Raw genomic sequence first — 18,488 nt, 5'->3', positions numbered from 1 at the left:
ATACAAAAAGCAACATTAGGAAGTGGGGGGCTTTTTTGACGTGTGGACAAACATCTCATCAAACCTACTCCTGCCATCAAATGTTGATTTATCATACTGAAATAATTTCCAAGGGCTTGATTCTTCCTAATGACCAGCGCCAAAACCTTTATAATGGTTTTATTTTTTAAGCAAACAAACAAAACCACATTTCTACGTTTTGGTGTCAAGGGACAATTCTTCTGAAAGGTATTAATATGCCATGGCTCTGAACAAGTTATGGAATATGTTCTTTTGCTGCCTTGCTACTCTGATCCCCCTAAAACCATAAACCATAAGAAATACTGGGGGAATAAAATGTCCCAAAAAAGTTGAGGTTTAGTCATTTTCAGTCTCTGTAGTTTTTATTCTCCATTGTGCTATTAATCACTTGTTTTTGGGTGCACTACACACACAGCAACATCTAGTGGTCAAATAATACACACTGTCCCTTTAATATGCATTAAATGAAAGACACTCATCTGCAGCCTTGATTTTGACCCAAAAAATGTTTAAGAATTGGCAATAACCTTATGCTGTCACAAATCAGAATGCATTACGTTTCATTTTTACTTGCATTATTAGCTTGACTGTAACAACATGATTTTCTTAAATTCAAAGCTATTTCTGCACTACCACACCCCAAAAATGACATAATGAGCCACAGGGGTACGATGTGAGCTAAAGCGCTCAAGGGGACCTCATTTATACAAATAGGAATGACAACCAATGGCCGCAGATAAAAACATCATCCTCAAGGCTTGCAGCCCACGGTGGCCCCCACCGAATTAAGATCCCTAAAGAAAGCTCCAGGAATCTCCCATCTAATTTGCTCTCTCCCTCTGCTCCACACCAGCACACGTTTAACTGAGCTCTGGAGTAATTGTAAGTTTGAAATTGTCCCTTTTAGCAAGCCCAGAGAGAAACGCATTACAATAATCAAAATAACAGGAAATTGAAGCATGCATCAGCAGTTTCAAATGACTGAGAGGGAAATGATCAAATTTATGTGCAAGCATTCAGACATGTTTAGGATTTAAGATATCATAGCTTGGGTCGAATGTGAATATAGCCGGAAGTGTATCATCTCACTGACAAAGCTATTTTCACCAGTTAAAAGGCAAACGAATACTGTAATGCTTTTAAAGCTATTTTCCATAACAAAAAAGTAACTTTTCAATTTATTTTTTTGAGCTCATATTGTCATTTGTATTGTTGTTCCTTGATGGTTTTGCTTTTTCTTGTTCTTCCGTGTCATTATTGTGGCATTTTGAATTGTTTGCAGTAGAATTTTCGTCATCTGGAGGATCAGATGGCCCCTTAGCAGTTTTTTGGGATGGATTTCAATTGTAAACCTCTCTATCTCTGTAAACCACATACACACACTAGCTACTTGTTTTGGTTTTATATATTTTGTGTACATTATTCCCTCGTGTTTTGCAGGGGTTGCTTCCCAAAAAAGTATTGCGATAGTCGAAACCGCGAAGTACAAATATGTATTCATGTATTTATTTATTTATTAGATTAGTGACTTATACGATGTACCACTGTAACAAAATAACAACTATAGATCTACAAATCGAAACACAAAACACAGAACTGCAGCTTAATGAATTGTCTGCATTGTCATTATACAATAGTACAATGAAAACTGGAGGGCTTCTCCTTTCAATGTAATAGAGCAATGTAAAGAGCATCCGGCTAGCTGCGCGCTACCATCAGGGATCCTCAGATTCGGCCAGGTCTTCTTGATGATTGAAATACAAGAGTCACGAATGTAGTGGTTTACCACAAGTTGTAGCTCCGGATGATCCGTTTCATGGGTAATGGATCTAGCATTGGTGAGATTATTGCTTACTCTCCAGACTCAGTCTCTTCCTGGACCCAAAAACAATCCATGGGGCGCCCGGTGGTGATCAGCATTTATTTGCGCCCTTCTTAATTTCGATAGAGTGTAATTTAAATCATCAATATCTATTAATGTAATGAGCCTCTAAAATTGTAGGATTTGCCTTTCTTTGCAGTGTTTTTTAGGCAGACCCATTGACTTGTGCGCCAGCCCTGCTCTTTGACTGGCAGGATACACCAGCCTACCAAAGTTGCGTGCGCACGCGCACACACACGCACACACACGCACACACACATGCACACGCAGATGCGCACACACACGCACACACACATGCACACGCAGACGCGCACACACACACACAGCTACCTTGCCCAGGATAGCATTTGCTGAGTGTCGTCTTCTGCAGAATACAATGCACCTGCGCATTGCACGATAAGAATCCACGTAGTATCAATATCGCGAAAAGTAAACCCCAATACAGTGAGGGATTACTGTATTACAATGAATGTATTTCTAACAGTGTGGATGGCTGGATGGATGAATGGGTGGGTGGATGGATGGATGGATGGATGGATGGATGGATGGATGGATGGATGGATGGATGGATGGATGGATGGAATTCGTCATCATGTGCTCATACAAAATGATTTTAACATCTCCGTTTAGTGCAAGAAAATTCAACGATTAAATGATAGATTATTTGATACTAAATAATCCAAACTATCTGATGCATACACATGTAGATTGAAGTTCATGAAATAATAGATACGCATAGAGCTCTAATATCATTTCCACTGACAAAAGTATGGACACTAACAAATGATAATCTGTGAGAGTGTTTTTTTTTTTATATAAATTTTTCCTTCAAGAAAGCTAACAGAATGCCGCAAAGAGAAGATGTGCAATTTTTATATTAATGTTGGCAGAACTAATGGCTGCAAAATGTGTTCCTTCTACAACTGTTCTACCACTGTCTCTCTTTGGATAAAAATATGATTCCCCCTAAATGTACTCACGGCTTGTTGGGGCTGCAACTGCATTGTTGTTGGCAGGGGGCGCACAGCAAGTGTCCGTCTTCAATAATGAGCCCCATCAAATAAACAAACTGTCAGAGGCAGTGTTGACATTGCACGCAGCGGGTCCCATGATGGCCACGGGCACACAGTTCACTTCGTTGGCATTGCAATACAGAAAGAATCGTTTTCAGGAATGGCAGTTGCTGACAATGACTGGGCATACATTCAGACATGTTCCACTGCGTTTGTGCTGGTTAGCAGTAGTAGGGCGCATTACTTGGAAAAAAGTAATTAGTTACTATAGCGAGTTACTTCATTAAATAAGTAATTCCGTTAGTCCCCTGATCACTGACACACAAAAGGAGCGCGTTACTCTGGAAGTACCTATATTGTTACAAATTACCGTATATAGAGAGACAACTCACTACTTTGTACTTCCGTTATCGCTGGTTCACTCTTTCGCGGATTTTGAACTGAATTTATTTTGTCTTTATGGTCATTTGATATCATTATATCGAGCATTCTGTTCTGTTACACAACACACCGCATGGACAGATTAGGGAGGAAGCTCTTTGTTGGGTTGGGTGTTTTGCGACTCTGATAGGTTGGTGTAAATTGTCAAACAGCGTGCAGGTTCTCCCTCCTATAACAAACTAGGAAGCATAGCGACCTTTAGTGACTTTTAGCGGCTCATTACATTGAAAATGAATTAATAAATAAAATCGGAATTTAAGTAAAGTCAGAAGAGCGCAATGAAATTGTGATCACCAGCTACTCGGGCGGAGTCTGGGAGAAGGTCAGAGCTGTGCTGCTGGTCCGTCCGACTACTAAAAGTTAGCTAACAGTTCTGTCCGCACGTTGTATCTTGCCAACGCCAGGCCCATTAGCCATTAAATGAATGTTTTGGAACAACAACTTGTGGGAAACCGATGAATTTGAATGTTTTTTTTTTTTAATCACCGTGGACATATGTCTCCATTAGAGGACAACTGATGCTAGCGTGCAACTAACCGGCCATTCTCTAAATTGCTTTCTGACACTGAAAGGAAAATCCCTCCAATTTGCTTTTACTTTTGTATGTTTGACTATAAAACTAATCAATTAACTGCAATGTTGTGTTCAGTGTTATTATTTGTAGATCTATAATTTGTGACAATCATTAACTCTTGGTCAATAATGGTGTCATCTCGGGGTAAGTTTAACCCTTTTGGGGCTTTTGTGAGGATGCAACGCTACTTTGTGGATTTTTACTCTTTGCTGGTGGTTCTGGTCCCCATTAACCAAAGTATCTCCTTACTCGCTGAATTTGCTTTACAATAGCCACATAATAGAATAGATCAAATAAAATGTGTACAGCAACCTGTGAAAGCAGTGAACTATGCATTTATTGGCAGGCTTGTGCAACTTGGCAGCTTGTGATAAGTTCTTCTGTTTTTGATATTGGAAAACTACAGAAGATATTTTATAGGATGCCAATACCTTTTTGGGACTTATTGCACACTGCTATTTGTTGTCTTGACTATTGCATTATTGTCGCTTTTAACCAAATCATGTTGCTGTTCTTTGAATCCCATACCCTTTAGGCTGATATGCTTTTTGTAACATTAAACGATAAACAAAAAAAAGGAAGCTCAAGGGCGGGATTTAGAACAGGGATGGAAATTCCTTTACCTTAAGTTTCTCTCCCCTACCTCTTGCAAGTTCAAAGTCCATTAACCCCTTCTCTCCTTATTCTGAGTGTCGACTAGGGTTTCAACTTAACAGCTTGCTGAGACACTCCATATCATTTTGTCTCTGGGCCTCAAACCACTTGAAAAGGTCCTTCTCTGCTCCTAGGTAGTGTCCAGGACATTATCTTTTTTTTCTCCAGGCATGATGTATGGCAAAAATGTTTTTACAAAGTAAAAGACACAAACTCAGAACACTTTTACCGTAAATTATGTTGATTTCATTGTTGCTGTATAAGCCTCATTTCCTACCATTTGCTACCGGTGAAACACATCCAAATGTGTGCATATCAATTGATCCCTGATTTCAGTATTTTATTTTATAGCTGTAAATACGACTTGGATGCCAGTATATACAGTAGAGAGAATCCCCATGAGAAAAAAATCATCATTCTCATACTCTGTGCTTGAGACAGTGTCACCACAACCACATTTATTTGTACTGCACTTACCCTTATTAACCACTGCTGGCAAATAGAGTCTAGTAGGTTACAACGATAGAGGAATGACATCAGTCAGCCATCATTGGACATTGTTATTCATGGTCTGCTTCTAATAAGTAGTGGAATAATACACCATGTTGTAACGACAGTTAAGTTACCGGTACACAATTTTATTAAGAACACGTTACTGTACTCATTACTGAGGAACACAATTGCATTTTTGGAATGCGTTTCTTGAAACTCGTTAGTCCCAACACTGCTGGTGAACTAAAATGTTGTCAGAATCCTCATGTGTGACCGTTCGCTCAGAAAGGGAGCCCGGCTTTTTAAACATGGCTCTAAGAGTGCGTTAGACTGATTCAATCCAAGTGAATGAGCTATGGAATCCCCGTGCTAATCCATTTGAACTGCACTCTAGTGTAACTCCATGCAGATTGACATTTTTTCTGCATTGTTGTTCTCAGACCCGCGCACTGCCATGCTTCTAAATGAATCGTTTTATGTGTGTCTTGCGCTTGCAATGTTTTCCAGCTGAGGACTCTGAGAGCTGCAGCACCAGCCAAATACGACTTTATATTCCGCAAACCCACTAATGGGATCTGAGTGCTAAAGTTTGGCTTAACACCAAAATGGTTGAGTTTACCCACAAGTGCAATTGAGCCGCTTTAATGGAGCACGCATTGCACCTTTGTGCACGTTCTCAGGGCTGTTTATTGCTGCTGGGAATTTTGTTCATAGAAGTTTATATTCTGAGATATTTGTCTGGACTTTGTGTTGTAAACAGCCTGTCTACTAATTGCTTTTTCAGACAACCCCAGCCAGGTGTCTCGTGTTCTAGTTGCAATTGAGACGTTAGACCTGAATGACAACGCCCCAGAGTTGGACAGACAATACACAACAGCCATGTGTGACTCTGCAAGCATTGGAAAGGTATGTCTCTTTAATTTAAAAAATATATGTGTCGAATATACAGGGTGTTCCAAAAGTATTGGCCACATTATGAAAATGAATATCTCAAAAACTACATAAGAACACATATGGTATATTTTTAAAAAGCTTACAATCTCAAATTGTACATGGAATTGTCAAAGATGTTGAATGTGAGCACAATAGGTCACACGACACACATTAACCCATAAGATTTCCTAACTATGACTTTCGGGACACATTTTATATTTTATCACATTGTTTTATTTTAATATTTATCATCACTATAGTCACGGGTTTGCTGGAGCAAATCCCAGCTGATATTAGGCAGTTGGCAGGCGACAACCAGGACCGGATGCCAGCCAATCGCAGGGCACACGGATACAGACAACCATTTACTCGCTCACTCATAGTTAGGAACAATTTTGACCTGCCAATGAACCTGCCATAGAGTACCCGGAGAAAACCCACTCAGGCACGGGGAGAACATGCAAACCCTGCATAGGTAGGCCAGTAGCTAGAATTTAAGACGGGAATTCTAAACTGTGTTGCAGATGTACTTACCGGTCAGCCACCATGCAGCACATTATGTGTAGGTGGGGTGCATCATTTGATGTGATATTAAAAAAGTTGAAAGTTAAATATTTCCTCTAATAATGATGTTAACCATGCCCACCGAGTTCAAAGAGCCCTTATTGTTATCACGAATCCGTTCGCCAAAGGGAGCCAACGGACAATGGCACTGGAGAATAATCCACATGTGACTCTCATTAAGGTCCCAGTATAGAATGACTGCACCAACAGCTTCCATTGTCTAGTCATTCTATTATGGTTTTGGGAGGACCCAAATTCAGGGAAGCAAAACAGAGGCTTGGGTGCTCAAAACATTTTTTGTTTGATCATAAAACACGGAAGGAAATGAACAAACAATAAAATTGTGCAAACTCGAAACAAAAACCAAACCTCAAAAACATTGATGGAACTGAAAAATTGGTGATTTTTAATGTGATAATTTAGGAGCCAACAAAGGAATCTCTCCGTGCAGTCATTTTAATCTGGGTCCTTAATGAGTGTGGATGATTGGAAGCAGGTCTGGTGATTCTCCAGTCCAATTGTCCGTTGGTACCCTCTAGCAATGGGCCGCATGCATTTTATTCTACCACGCCTATCTGCTTTATCTTACTTTGAGCAAAGCAGTTCAGGGTGGAACACATTAGGTAGGAGGAATGGGGCGACAGTGGGTGAAGGGGAGCAATGTCATGCTCGTCCCGGCGTCTTTGTTTTTTAGAGTATTAAAATACTGAGCGTAAGTAGCCTGCTACAAGTATAATCGAGAAGCCAACCCAAACCCCAAGACAGATGTAAAAAGAAGTACCTCTTCCCAGAGGCTAGCAGAGTGAACAGTCCATGATGGGGGTGAGAGGGGTCCCTAATGATGTTCTTGGCTCCGGATAGGCAGCGCTTCCGGCCAATGTCCTGAATGGAGGGGAGAGAAGTCCCGATGATTTTCTCTGCTGGAAGAAAAAACCTTGCTCCAATGGGCTCTATCATTTAATTGTCCATGCCATTTCAAAATTAATGCAACTTGTCAGTCATTCACTCTTATTCCTAATTGTAGCACCTACTGTATGCTGTTAGGCAGAGGGAAATAAAATAAATTATTTCCGGAAACACCCACACCCAAAATTAATTTGAACAAAAGCTGGCAATTTGATGAACAAGACAATAGACAACATTTAACATAAATTATAGTGAAATAATTCTATGTTTTACTAACCCTGTTTTATTCATATTTTGGTTTAGTAACCAGTCGTCTACTCTGAAGTTGGTTGATGACCTATCATTCCTAAGACTTAAAAAGTGGTCGGCGGCGCCCTCTGTTGGCTGCGGCTGCATCGGCTCGCTACAACGGGTCAGGTGCAATCGACATTTCGTTCTGTGTACATTGTTACACAGAATGACAATACAAGGAAATTATTATTATTATTATATTATTATTAGTCATAAAATTTAAATTTATGCTCACCGATAGGATTTTAAAGTCAAGCTAAATCTGTTTTTTGTGTCAGAATTTAAAGTCACACATTCACACACTTGAAATTTCAATAACAGTTCAAATGAATGACAAGAAGTTTCATCAAATAAGCAAAACGCATTTCAGATTTTTTTCCACTACAGGGAATCCCAAACCCTTGGGTTTATAAAAGTTCAGTAGTCCTCAGGCATGAGCAAACGTATAATCCAGTTCCTACTGAGACCTTGGTGTGAAGCTCTTTGATGAATCAGATCCTTGTTGGATTATTAAGATGGCGGCGCCCTGATGGCTGCGGCTGCATCGACTTGCAACGTTTTTTTTACGCGTCGGCCAAAAGATCCAGTCTTCGACTCAGTTTTGATGGCGCACAAAGTCGGCTCGAACTGCAGATTAAGTTACGATCGCAGTTTTTTTTTGCTGGATATGCGATCATCCAGACATCAAGCGCTCGATGTTTATTAGCCACGGACTGCTATGTCGACAAGACCCAGCGGCCTACAAGGCAGCGAAGCAGAGTGGCAAGACAGCGGCATGACCGCCGAACGAGGACATCAAGCGCTCGGTGCTACGACCACTCGACATCAAGCGCTCGGTGCTACGACCACTCGGGAGTGTTTATTAGCCACGGACTGCTATGTCAACAAGACCTACAAGACCAGCGGCCTACAAAGCAGCGAAGCAGAGTGGCAAGACAGCGGCGTGACGAAGAAGCGGGCCGGGCTAACAGCTAGGCTAAAGGCTAACTCCTCGACGAAGCGGGCCGGGCTAACAGCTAGGCTAAAGGCTAACCCCTCTAACATTCGCTCTCTGGACAATAAACTGGACCATTTAACAACTGGAAGAGGCATCGAACCGCAAGATGACGAACTGCTGCGCCAAAATTCTGACGAAGACATGGTTAATCTTATCTATCCCGGCTGACGCTCAAAGAAACTGTGCGGGTCAGATGTATCGACATTTCGTTCTGTATACACGTGTACACGAATGACAATAAAGTAAATCTGAATCTGAATCTGAATCTGGTCTGGGTAGCTTGCCACTCAGATCACAGATATTTCCAATCATGGTATCGAGGAATTTGGACAGAGAAACCTGGCTTTGAAAAAAGCCAACAAAAGAAATAAATTCAGGTTTTTCTTAGAGATAAACGTTGACATTGTCGAGCCATCTGTTACTATATGTCAAGAAATAGAAAGGGGCAACTACTCGTAGCCTGAGCTAATTACAATAAATAATTTAAGTCAAGTAACAATCTAAAAATACAATCGAAAGAGACATCAAATATTGAAAGGAGATCTCAAATTTTATTTACATGTCATAATCCTTTACATTTATTGAGCAATGTTTTCTTTCTTCAAGGCAACCTTTTAAAACGACATAAAGCAGGGGTGTCAAACTCATTTTAACTCGAGGGCCACACGATAGAACCGACATTCTGTCGGGGCCGGACTAGTAGATTAAAAGAGAAAGAGAAAGAGAGATAAAGAAATAAGACAAAGAGGGAGGGAAAAGGAGAGGGCGGGACAAAGAAAGAGAGAGGAAGAGAGCGTGAGAAACAAGACATAAAAAGAGAAGTCGTAAGAGAGGGGGAAAGAAAGAAATCTAAAGAGAAAAAAAAAGACAGAAGGAGAGAAAAGAAAGCGCCATGGGTAGGAAGAGAGAAAAAGAAAAGAGAGAAAGGGGAAAAAGGAAGTTAGAGCTAAAGAACTTAAAATGACACAAAGAGACAAAGAGCAACAAAGGAAGAGAAAAAGAGACACAGAGAGTGAAAGAGACAGAGAGTGGGAGAAAAGGGGTAAGAGAGAGAGAGAGAGAGAGAGAGAGAAAGAGAGAGAGAGAGAGAGAGAGAGAGAGAGAGAGAGAGAGAGAGAGAGAGAGAGAGAGAGAAAGAAATACAAGTACAGTGTCTTTGTTCATGGCACCTTTCTTTGGCAACAAGTTGACATATTTCAACCTGCAGCTTGTTTTTCTCTTGCGCTTCTCTAAGTGTTGTCTCGCGGGCCGGATTCAATCCCTTAGCGGGCCTGATCTGGTCCGCGGGCCGCCTCTTTGACACCAGTGACATAAAGAATCGGAAACAAATTCACCATGACTCGACTAGTTCAAGTTTTTGTCTATGTTGAATTACACTGTTTACGGGTGGTGTCCAAAGGAAGAAAAGGAGATATTTGGTTTTCAAAGCAATGTCTTGCAAACAAAGGCGATTGATAATCGCAGGCCCCGTCTATCTGTTCTCCCTCGCCGGGGCAATGACAAAAGACGTGATATCGTTTATTGCTATGTTTTCTATAATGTCTTTTTTTTACATAAATTCAATTAAACAGGGAATATTAAATCATTGTTCACTATAATGTATTTCATTTGAGAATTCAGTTTTCTAAGTTTACTACAATGTGTTTCTGATCTAATTTTAAAATGTCATTAAAATTTTGAATCGTCCTTTTATTTATTTTGCAACAAGGGTTATATAATGCCTGATAATGTTGCAAGTTTGACAGGACATGTTAAAAGCCTAATTGTCCGACCTGATGTACCACACATTTTTTGTTGCCCCATCGTTGTTGTCTCTTTCATTGCAATCAATGTAATTTTTATTTTTTGTCAAGAGTCTCACTAAACGCAACAACATTTTTTAATATGCCTGTAATGTTCATTGTTCATGCAGTTATGTGACTGAGCTCTGAGGAACTAGGAATGGGCCGATCAATGCAAATATCGATATTATTTATACTATTAATAAGTTAATGGATCGGATCGATACTATTATCCTTGATACTTCACTCCTTTACCAATTTCCTCAAAGTGCTGCTTCTATAGATAGCACAGCCCTTATCTGTTTCACAAAGCACTCTCAGCAACAGAGTTTATTCTTGGGTGTGTGACTGACAGACACACTTTTACCAACCCTCCCTACCTGGCCTGGTGCGTATCTTGCTTGCCAGGCAAAAGAGAGGACTAAATCTATGGACCATAGGGTAAAACTGACAGAGGCAAACAGGAAGTATAACCCAGTGTTGCCAAACAAAAGTAAGGCACAATAGCTGTGAAGAAGTGGTACGCTACTGTGGCAAAAAAAAAAGAAAAAAGAAGAAAACACATGAAAAAAAGTTCACCCTACAGAGAGCAATGAGCTACAACCAAAAATGTAAACATGTTACCGTTCCTGAGCAAATAACTTTCAATCTGTTCTCATATTGGCAACAGAGCCGAAAGGGCTTAGTTTTGTTACACTGCAAGTTTTTTGGTTTAAATCTCTTGAATTTTCCTTTATAACGTTGTTGAAAGTGTTTTATTTTTATATACTATTTAAGTTTTTTGGATTGTGTTGTTTTCACTAGTGGTACATTCTGACTTTATTTTCAAAATATTGGTCTAAAAAAGTCTAATAGAAATATGTCTCCTAATTTTTTGTACTGTTTAAGTTGGAAATGTTGTTACTTAAAAAAAAGAAACATTTTAGGGTGGCAACACCATTATTTTGTATAAAACGAATTAAGAAATCACCATACAAAGAGCAACAAGCTGAGAACCACAATGTTAACATGTTGCTGTTCCTGAACAAAAACCTGTAAATATGTTTTCACTGTGGCAACAAGAGACACTTGACACTTTATTTGCATTACTGACTTTATTCTCAAAATATTGAGCAAAGGAAGGTATTTAAGTTCTTTAGTTAGTGACATTGTCATGAAGTATTTGTATTTGTGTTATATTGCTGCTCTTTTGGTTTGACTCTCTTGGCTTTTGGCTTGTATTATAATATTTAGATTTTTTTATACCATTCAATTTTGCAGTGTAGTCATTAAAAAAAAACAATTAAACAATTTTAGCGCTTAAAATCTTTGTGCTGTGTTTATCGTAATTATAAACTGCAAGGTTTCAATTATTCAACTATCATGACATATCCTAGCAAAAAGTATTGCTATCTGTACGTTATCGATCGAAACTATCATGTGTTTACTTGGATCAGATTGACACCAAAATTCCCAGTATCACCCACCCCTGCTGAGAACAAACGAAACACGCAAATGATATCCTCAAACAGGTGGAACGTGGACACGTCTCAAAGCAACAAGTCATTAGTCACAAGGCAATCTAATATGCTCGCACAGCAACTGATACCATCATGCGCCCAGGCTTACTCACGCCGCCTCGGGTAGACTACCGAGCTCACAAGGCACGCAAGCCTCTTCATGCACTCGAATAATCTTTAAAAGGAACGTCTTGCATGCTAATGACTGAACTTTTTCATTAAAAAGAAATTACCCATCAGTTTCGGCTGATGTAAGACATCCTTTCCGATTCATTTTGTTACCATTGCCGCTATCGACTTGCGAAAATGCTCTTACCAAATTGAAAGCCATATAGCATCGTATTTGTGCAAGGCCATTGATGTCAGACAGTTATTTATTTGGTGTGTATTACACTTGCTTCGCATGCGTCGCAATGCTAATTGTTTGGCTTGTTTTTGATTCCTGCTGATGCAGGCTAATGGCTTATTGCTTGCTAAAAGCAACGTGTGTGTATGGGTGTGTGTGTTTTTCATTACTCTTTGTTTCTCATCTTGTTATTTTCTCAACCTTCCCCATACACACACACGCACTCAAACCCTAACATTTACGCTACTCCTCTTTATCTCTGGGTTTCAGGTGGTGCAGGTGTTACGAGCGATTGATAGAGATGAGGGCGGGAATGACAGCACTGTGTATTTCAGCATCCCTCCAGAGTCCAGCGTTGCCCTCAACTTCAGTGTCAGGGACAGTGGGGGTAAGCACTCAATCATTCTAACTCACTCATTTTGTTTTAATTCCTGCATGTTCTCTTCAGCCTCGAGAGGTGTCGTTTTCCACATTTTGAAGCTTTTAATCCCACATTTTTCTTTCTGTCCGACATCGTATTACTTTCTTGTGTCCTCTTTTTCACACCAACTGCTTATTTTCTTTTTTAGTTTCATTCTTTTCTCTTAACCCACACGTTTGACTACTCCCTCTTCCTACACCTGTCCTTTGGATGCATTTTTACACTGTGGGCGCACTTGAAGTTTTGTTTACATGTTTTCTTTGTACAAACAAATAAATTTGAGCATAACAGAGAAACATATAAAGAAAAAAAAAATTGCGAACAGAACAGAGACCATGCAATGGCATACATTGGTTTCTCTAGGTTGTTATAAATAATATTCTGTCTTACATTAATTTAATTTTCTATACCACTTATACTTGTGCATTGTTGCATGAAAGGAAACAAATAGTCACACCCACACATGTCTCCAAAAGAGGCACACTAGTGACTATTGTCCACAAAAGTACTGCTATGTAAATCTAATGTCTAAAACAGACGGAAAAAGACCGGCCGAAAGAGACTAAAATAAAGCTATCTATCGATCTACCCTGGTCATACATATTGCCGGGGGTGACTGACAGCTAGACAAACACACATACAGTCCCCTCTTAACATCCATACTCATACTCTTGTTGCTCATCACTCTCCTCAGAGCACCCAAAACCTTGCTTCCTTGATTTATTCTGTCCAATACCTCGCACCCCATTCCACCAACTGCAGCCACATCACAACCCAAGTACCTAAAGCTTTCAACTTCTTCCTGCACCTGTCCATGCAACCTTATTTCTAACGCCATGCCCACTCCATCACGTGAACACTTCATCACCTTACTCTTCCCAACATTCACACATAACTTACGCCTATCACACACTTTCCAAACTCCATTACCAACTTTCTCAATGTTTCCTCAGAATCAGCCACAAGCCCTGTGTCATCTGCAAACAACAAGTGGCTTACCTGCCACACCGTTCCCCTGTTATCCATCATCTCTACACCTCTCCCAAATACTCTTGCATTCACCTCTCTCACCACACCAATCATGGACACATTAAACAGCCATGGTGACATCACACACCCCTGTCTCACACCAGTCAACACAGGGAACCACTCACTTGTCTCACTCCCTACTCTTACACATGCTCTGCTGTTCACATAAAAACTCTTCAATGCTTCCAACAACTTTCCACCCACTCCATACATTACCATCACCTGCCACAACGCCTCTCTATCAACTATGTCATGCGCCTATTCCTTCATTTATTTTATTGGGAAATAAAAGAAAGCAACAGAGCAAAAGAAAACAAGACAGAGATTATCAGAATAAAGCAAAAGGCAGACTAATAGACAAACAGATGCAGACAAGCAGGAAAGGAAAACAATAAAGAGATAAAGAGAGAGAAACATGAATACAACATGAGAGAGGGACATAAATACAATGAGAGAGAGGCGAGGACATTACAGACCGACACAGACAAAGATGAAAAGATCTTCAAAGACAAAGAGAGAGAGACAGTGAGGCAAAAGTATTCCAAAAAAGGGAAAAATTGGGAGAAACAATGAGAGTGAAAAAAACAGAGAAAGACAAGGAGACAGAGAAATTGACAGAGAAAGCATTGGACAGGCATGGACACAGGTGAGAGACAGAGAAAGAGAGGCGGAGACAGACTGAGAAATCAAAACACAATTAGACAGAGAGAGAGAGAGAGCTAGAGAGAAAGAGAGCGAGAGAGAGCGAGAGAGAGAGAGCGAGAGAGAGAGAGAGAGAGAGAGAGAGAGAGAAAGAGTCAGAAAGACCAAAAGAGAGAGAGAGAGAGAGGGAGACAGAGAAAGACAAAGGGGGACACTAAGACATAAGGAAAGATAGGGAGATATAGTGAGAGAAACAGACAGAGACAGCGGTAGATAGAGAAAGAGTCAGACAAGCATGGACACAGAAAGAGCTCTACGAATGAAAAGAGAAGGAAAATGAGAGAGGGGGGGTGAGGGAAATATGAAAAAATAGTGTAACAGAGAAAGAGAGAGGGGTGCAGAAAGAAACAGATGCACAAAGGAAGAAACAAAAACAAAGAGAAAGTGACCAACCGAGAGAGAGAGAGAGAGAGAGAGAGAGAGAGAGTGGGAGAGAGAGCGAGATACAAAAGAGTGACAGTAACGCAGAGGGTCATTTTTGCTCAAGAAAAACTCAAGCGTCCTATTAGGATGTTTAAGTTGTAATGCCTTTAAGTGACAGCTTAATTAATTTGGCTTTGCCTGTCCGTTGCCACCCTTTTTATATAACAAGAACACTGGTCTTTGCTCGTATCCGTCCATTGTCGCAGTGAGGTGCTATGGGAGGAGATTTTTGTTTGTCTCTTTACCTTGTCTCTCTGCGCCTGTCTTTCCATCCACATTAAATTTTATTTTCATCGGGTGACTTGAGGGCCTGCAACACTTCATGTCTACAATTCCTACTGAATGCTTAAATGATTTGCTTAATGCACTGTGTGTAGGGTAAAAGTAAACAAAACACTCAGCCATTGAGAAGACCACTGCCCCCTAGTATAGTGGAGGTGCTATTGCAATTTATCCTGGAAAAGTTAAATACAAAAGTTCCACTTGAAGGAGCCTCGCAGTCACCCAAGGGGGCCCTGCGAGTATTTGAGAAGCATTAATTTAAGTGGATTCCTTTCCCGGACTATTGTCCCGAGTTTTGTAGGCTTTTAATCTTTGTAATTTTTTTCGATTCATGTATAAAATATTTATTTTGAAATATTTTTGTTCATTGCCGGACTAGCAACTGGAAAGCAGGATGGAAGGAATTGATTATATGTCGTAAACATATGTGAATAAATTACTAGTATTGTAAGTATTGGAATTAAGTCCCAAAAATTACTTTATCACTATCATTAAAATCAAGACATGCAGTCAGTGACATTTGTCAATGCCATATGTTTTGATCCCAACTGTGAAGTAGACACACTAACATAACATATTACCAAAATACCTCAGAATCCTGTTGAAAAATGACAAAAAAATACAACATTTAAACAATTTTTGCCTTCATAATTTCTTTTCAGGTCCCACAGCAAGCTTGGTCCTGGTGTCTCAACTGCAGCCGCTATCCCGTTCCGCATCTTCCAGCCTAACACTTCATGTGCCCGTGCTCCTGCGAGACGGGACATCTGGTCTTACGAGCACTGGCACTGTCACGGTGTCAGTTTGCCCCTGCCTGAGAGGAGGGGCCAAGACTGGCGAGAGGGAGAAGGGCAAACAGGCAGCGGGTGAATGGGACTGGGAAAGAGAAAGGGAAGCCGTGTGTCTCCCACAGCATTCTACCTTGCCCTCACCTGGCCTCAGTACTGCCGCTCTGCTTGCCATCTTGGCATGCGTGGCGACACTACTCGGTAAGTTCTATTGATGTAAGAGGTTATTTATACAGTTACACCAGGGGTGGGCAAACTTTTTGGGTCACATTTGCACAGGGACCTGGCTGGAAGACAAAATGGACGATTGTAGTATTCAGTTTTTTGTACATGCCTATAGTCATAAATCCGATACCTTTGTCATTCATGGAGAAATGAGATAACATCAGCTAATCAATTTTTTAATGTTTGTATTTATCTGTACAAGTTATGTTTGATTGTCTGTTTATAATAACCAGGCCATTTCATCCAATTGGTTTTGAAACAAACAAATATATTAATTTACAAATAGAAAATTTAATTAAAAGTAATAACAAATAATATATCCCTGTTTTAAGCACTAATTGTGATCATTCTGGAACAAAACATTTAAAGCAATAGGGCTACTTCATATTGTTTTACTGCATTAAATCTTACATTTTAATGAATAAAATTAAATCAAAAAAATACTGCTCAGAAAAATACTTATTTTTCTTTTGTGCTTCCCTCAGTTTTGTCTCGCGAGACGGGTTAAAACCGTCGGTGGGCCTGATCTGGCCCGAGTTCCTTAGTTTGTCGACCCCTGAAGTATACAAATAGGATTTTTTTCTTTTTACATCTTTCCACTTGCCTTGCTCTAGTGTTTTGCCTGTTTTGCGCTCTACCCTGGTCCAAGCAACCTCCTTGTTAGGAAATATCAAGTTAAGATATGAGTGTCTCCATACTTGCTTTTATTTGTATGTTTAAGCACCGAGTAATTGTTTTGTTTTGTGAACTGTACACCTTATGGCTTATATATACATAACACAATAAAACAGGATTGTTGTGTAACACAAAATGTTTCCTGGACAGATGAGGACTATGCACATCAAATGTTACACAATTCACCAAAATATATCAGTGTCTTTAAATCCTTCTGATAGTTTTCCCCTGGCCTTCTTACATCACTAACCTGAAATTATGGCTTTCAGTTTTGGTGTGCCATCCCAAAATGAAAGAGATCTGGAGGCGCCACTGATCATAGGTCTCAAATGCGCCAAAAATTGTAACTATGGGATTAAACCCGGGCAGCACGGCAGCGCAGTGGTTAGTGCGTGTGCGGCACAGTCTGAGGTCATGAGATCGAACTTCCTGTGTGGAGTTTGCATGTTCTCCCCTTGCTTGCGTGGGTTTCCTCCGGGCACTTCGATTTCCTCCCACATTCCAAAAACATGCATGTTAGGTTAATTGGCCGGTCCAAATTGTCCCTAGGTGTGATTGAGCGAGTGAGTTGTCTGTCTCTGTGTGCCCTGCGACTGGCTGGCAACCAGTTTAGGGTGTCCCCTGCCCACTGCCAGGTGATTGCTCGGATGGGCTCCAGCACCCCTCGACCCTACTGAGGATAAGCCGTCCAGATAATGGATGGATGGATGGACGGTGAACCCGGATTGTGGCAGTGAAAGTGCCGAATTTTAACTACCAAACCACTAGGGTCATGAGTGACAAAAGAATAGGCGTTAGATTTGATCTCATAAATCACAAAAATATTAACATTTGTCTCTGGTATTGTGACTTAAAATAGTGTTAAAATGAGATAAAACATAATGCCTTTTCAAAAGTCACTAGTAGTCCAGTGGTTAAAGTTATGCACACTCACTGTCGCGAGATCTAGGTTAGAATCCTGTTACAAACAAAAACGCACAACTAGACTTTACCATAATTTTTTTAGGTAGTCAAGTCAAGTCATGTTTATTTGTACAGCCATAATCACAAAGAGTCTCAAAGGGCTGTATAGACCACAGATTATTGCAAACCACAGACTAACATTACACCACGTCCTGATCTAAAACCTAGATGAGGACAAGGAAAACTCAAAAACCTCAACATGAGTAAAATGAAAAAACCTTACATGAGGTAATCCCCTCTCAAGGATGACCAGGCAACAGATGTTGCATTAACAAATAATGCAAAGATATTGTCAACATAAAATATTGGTTATTAATATGCTATAGAATAGAAGTGTGTTTTAAGCCTAGATTTAAACAGTTCTACTGAGGTTGCAGATCGAATCTCAGGGGGAAGAGCATTCCACAGCACCAGGGCCTGAATGGAGAACACTCTCGAGCCTTCGGATCTTTTCTTGGTTCTTGGGATCACTAGTAGACCAGCATTTTCAGAGCGAAGGCTCCAGACCGGAACATAAGGGGAAATTAAATCTAAAAGATATGAGGGAGCAAGTCCATGCATGATTTTGTATAATGTAAACAGAACC

At 40.2% G+C, this 18,488-nt stretch overlaps 1 protein-coding gene across 1 annotated transcript in view; it reads left to right on the top strand.

The window, feature by feature from the left end:
* cdh24b (cadherin 24, type 2b) overlaps positions 1–18,488 on the top strand; it is a 314,707-nt gene that overhangs the window by 284,448 nt on the left and 11,771 nt on the right. Inside the window, exons 10-12 of the mRNA XM_088349797.1 lie at positions 5,862–5,983; positions 12,665–12,782; positions 15,914–16,240. Of these exons, the coding sequence (XP_088205923.1) occupies positions 5,862–5,983; positions 12,665–12,782; positions 15,914–16,240 (567 nt within the window). The remainder of the gene's footprint in view (positions 1–5,861; positions 5,984–12,664; positions 12,783–15,913; positions 16,241–18,488) is intronic.

Source organism: Urocampus carinirostris, chromosome 1 (assembly GCF_059441175.1).
Source record: "Urocampus carinirostris isolate Australia breed hairy pipefish chromosome 1, RoL_Ucar_1.0, whole genome shotgun sequence".
Taxonomy (NCBI): Eukaryota; Metazoa; Chordata; class Actinopteri; order Syngnathiformes; family Syngnathidae; genus Urocampus; species Urocampus carinirostris.
The sequence above is the reverse complement of the archived record's forward strand: the minus strand, read 5'-3'. Positions and strand labels throughout refer to the sequence as shown.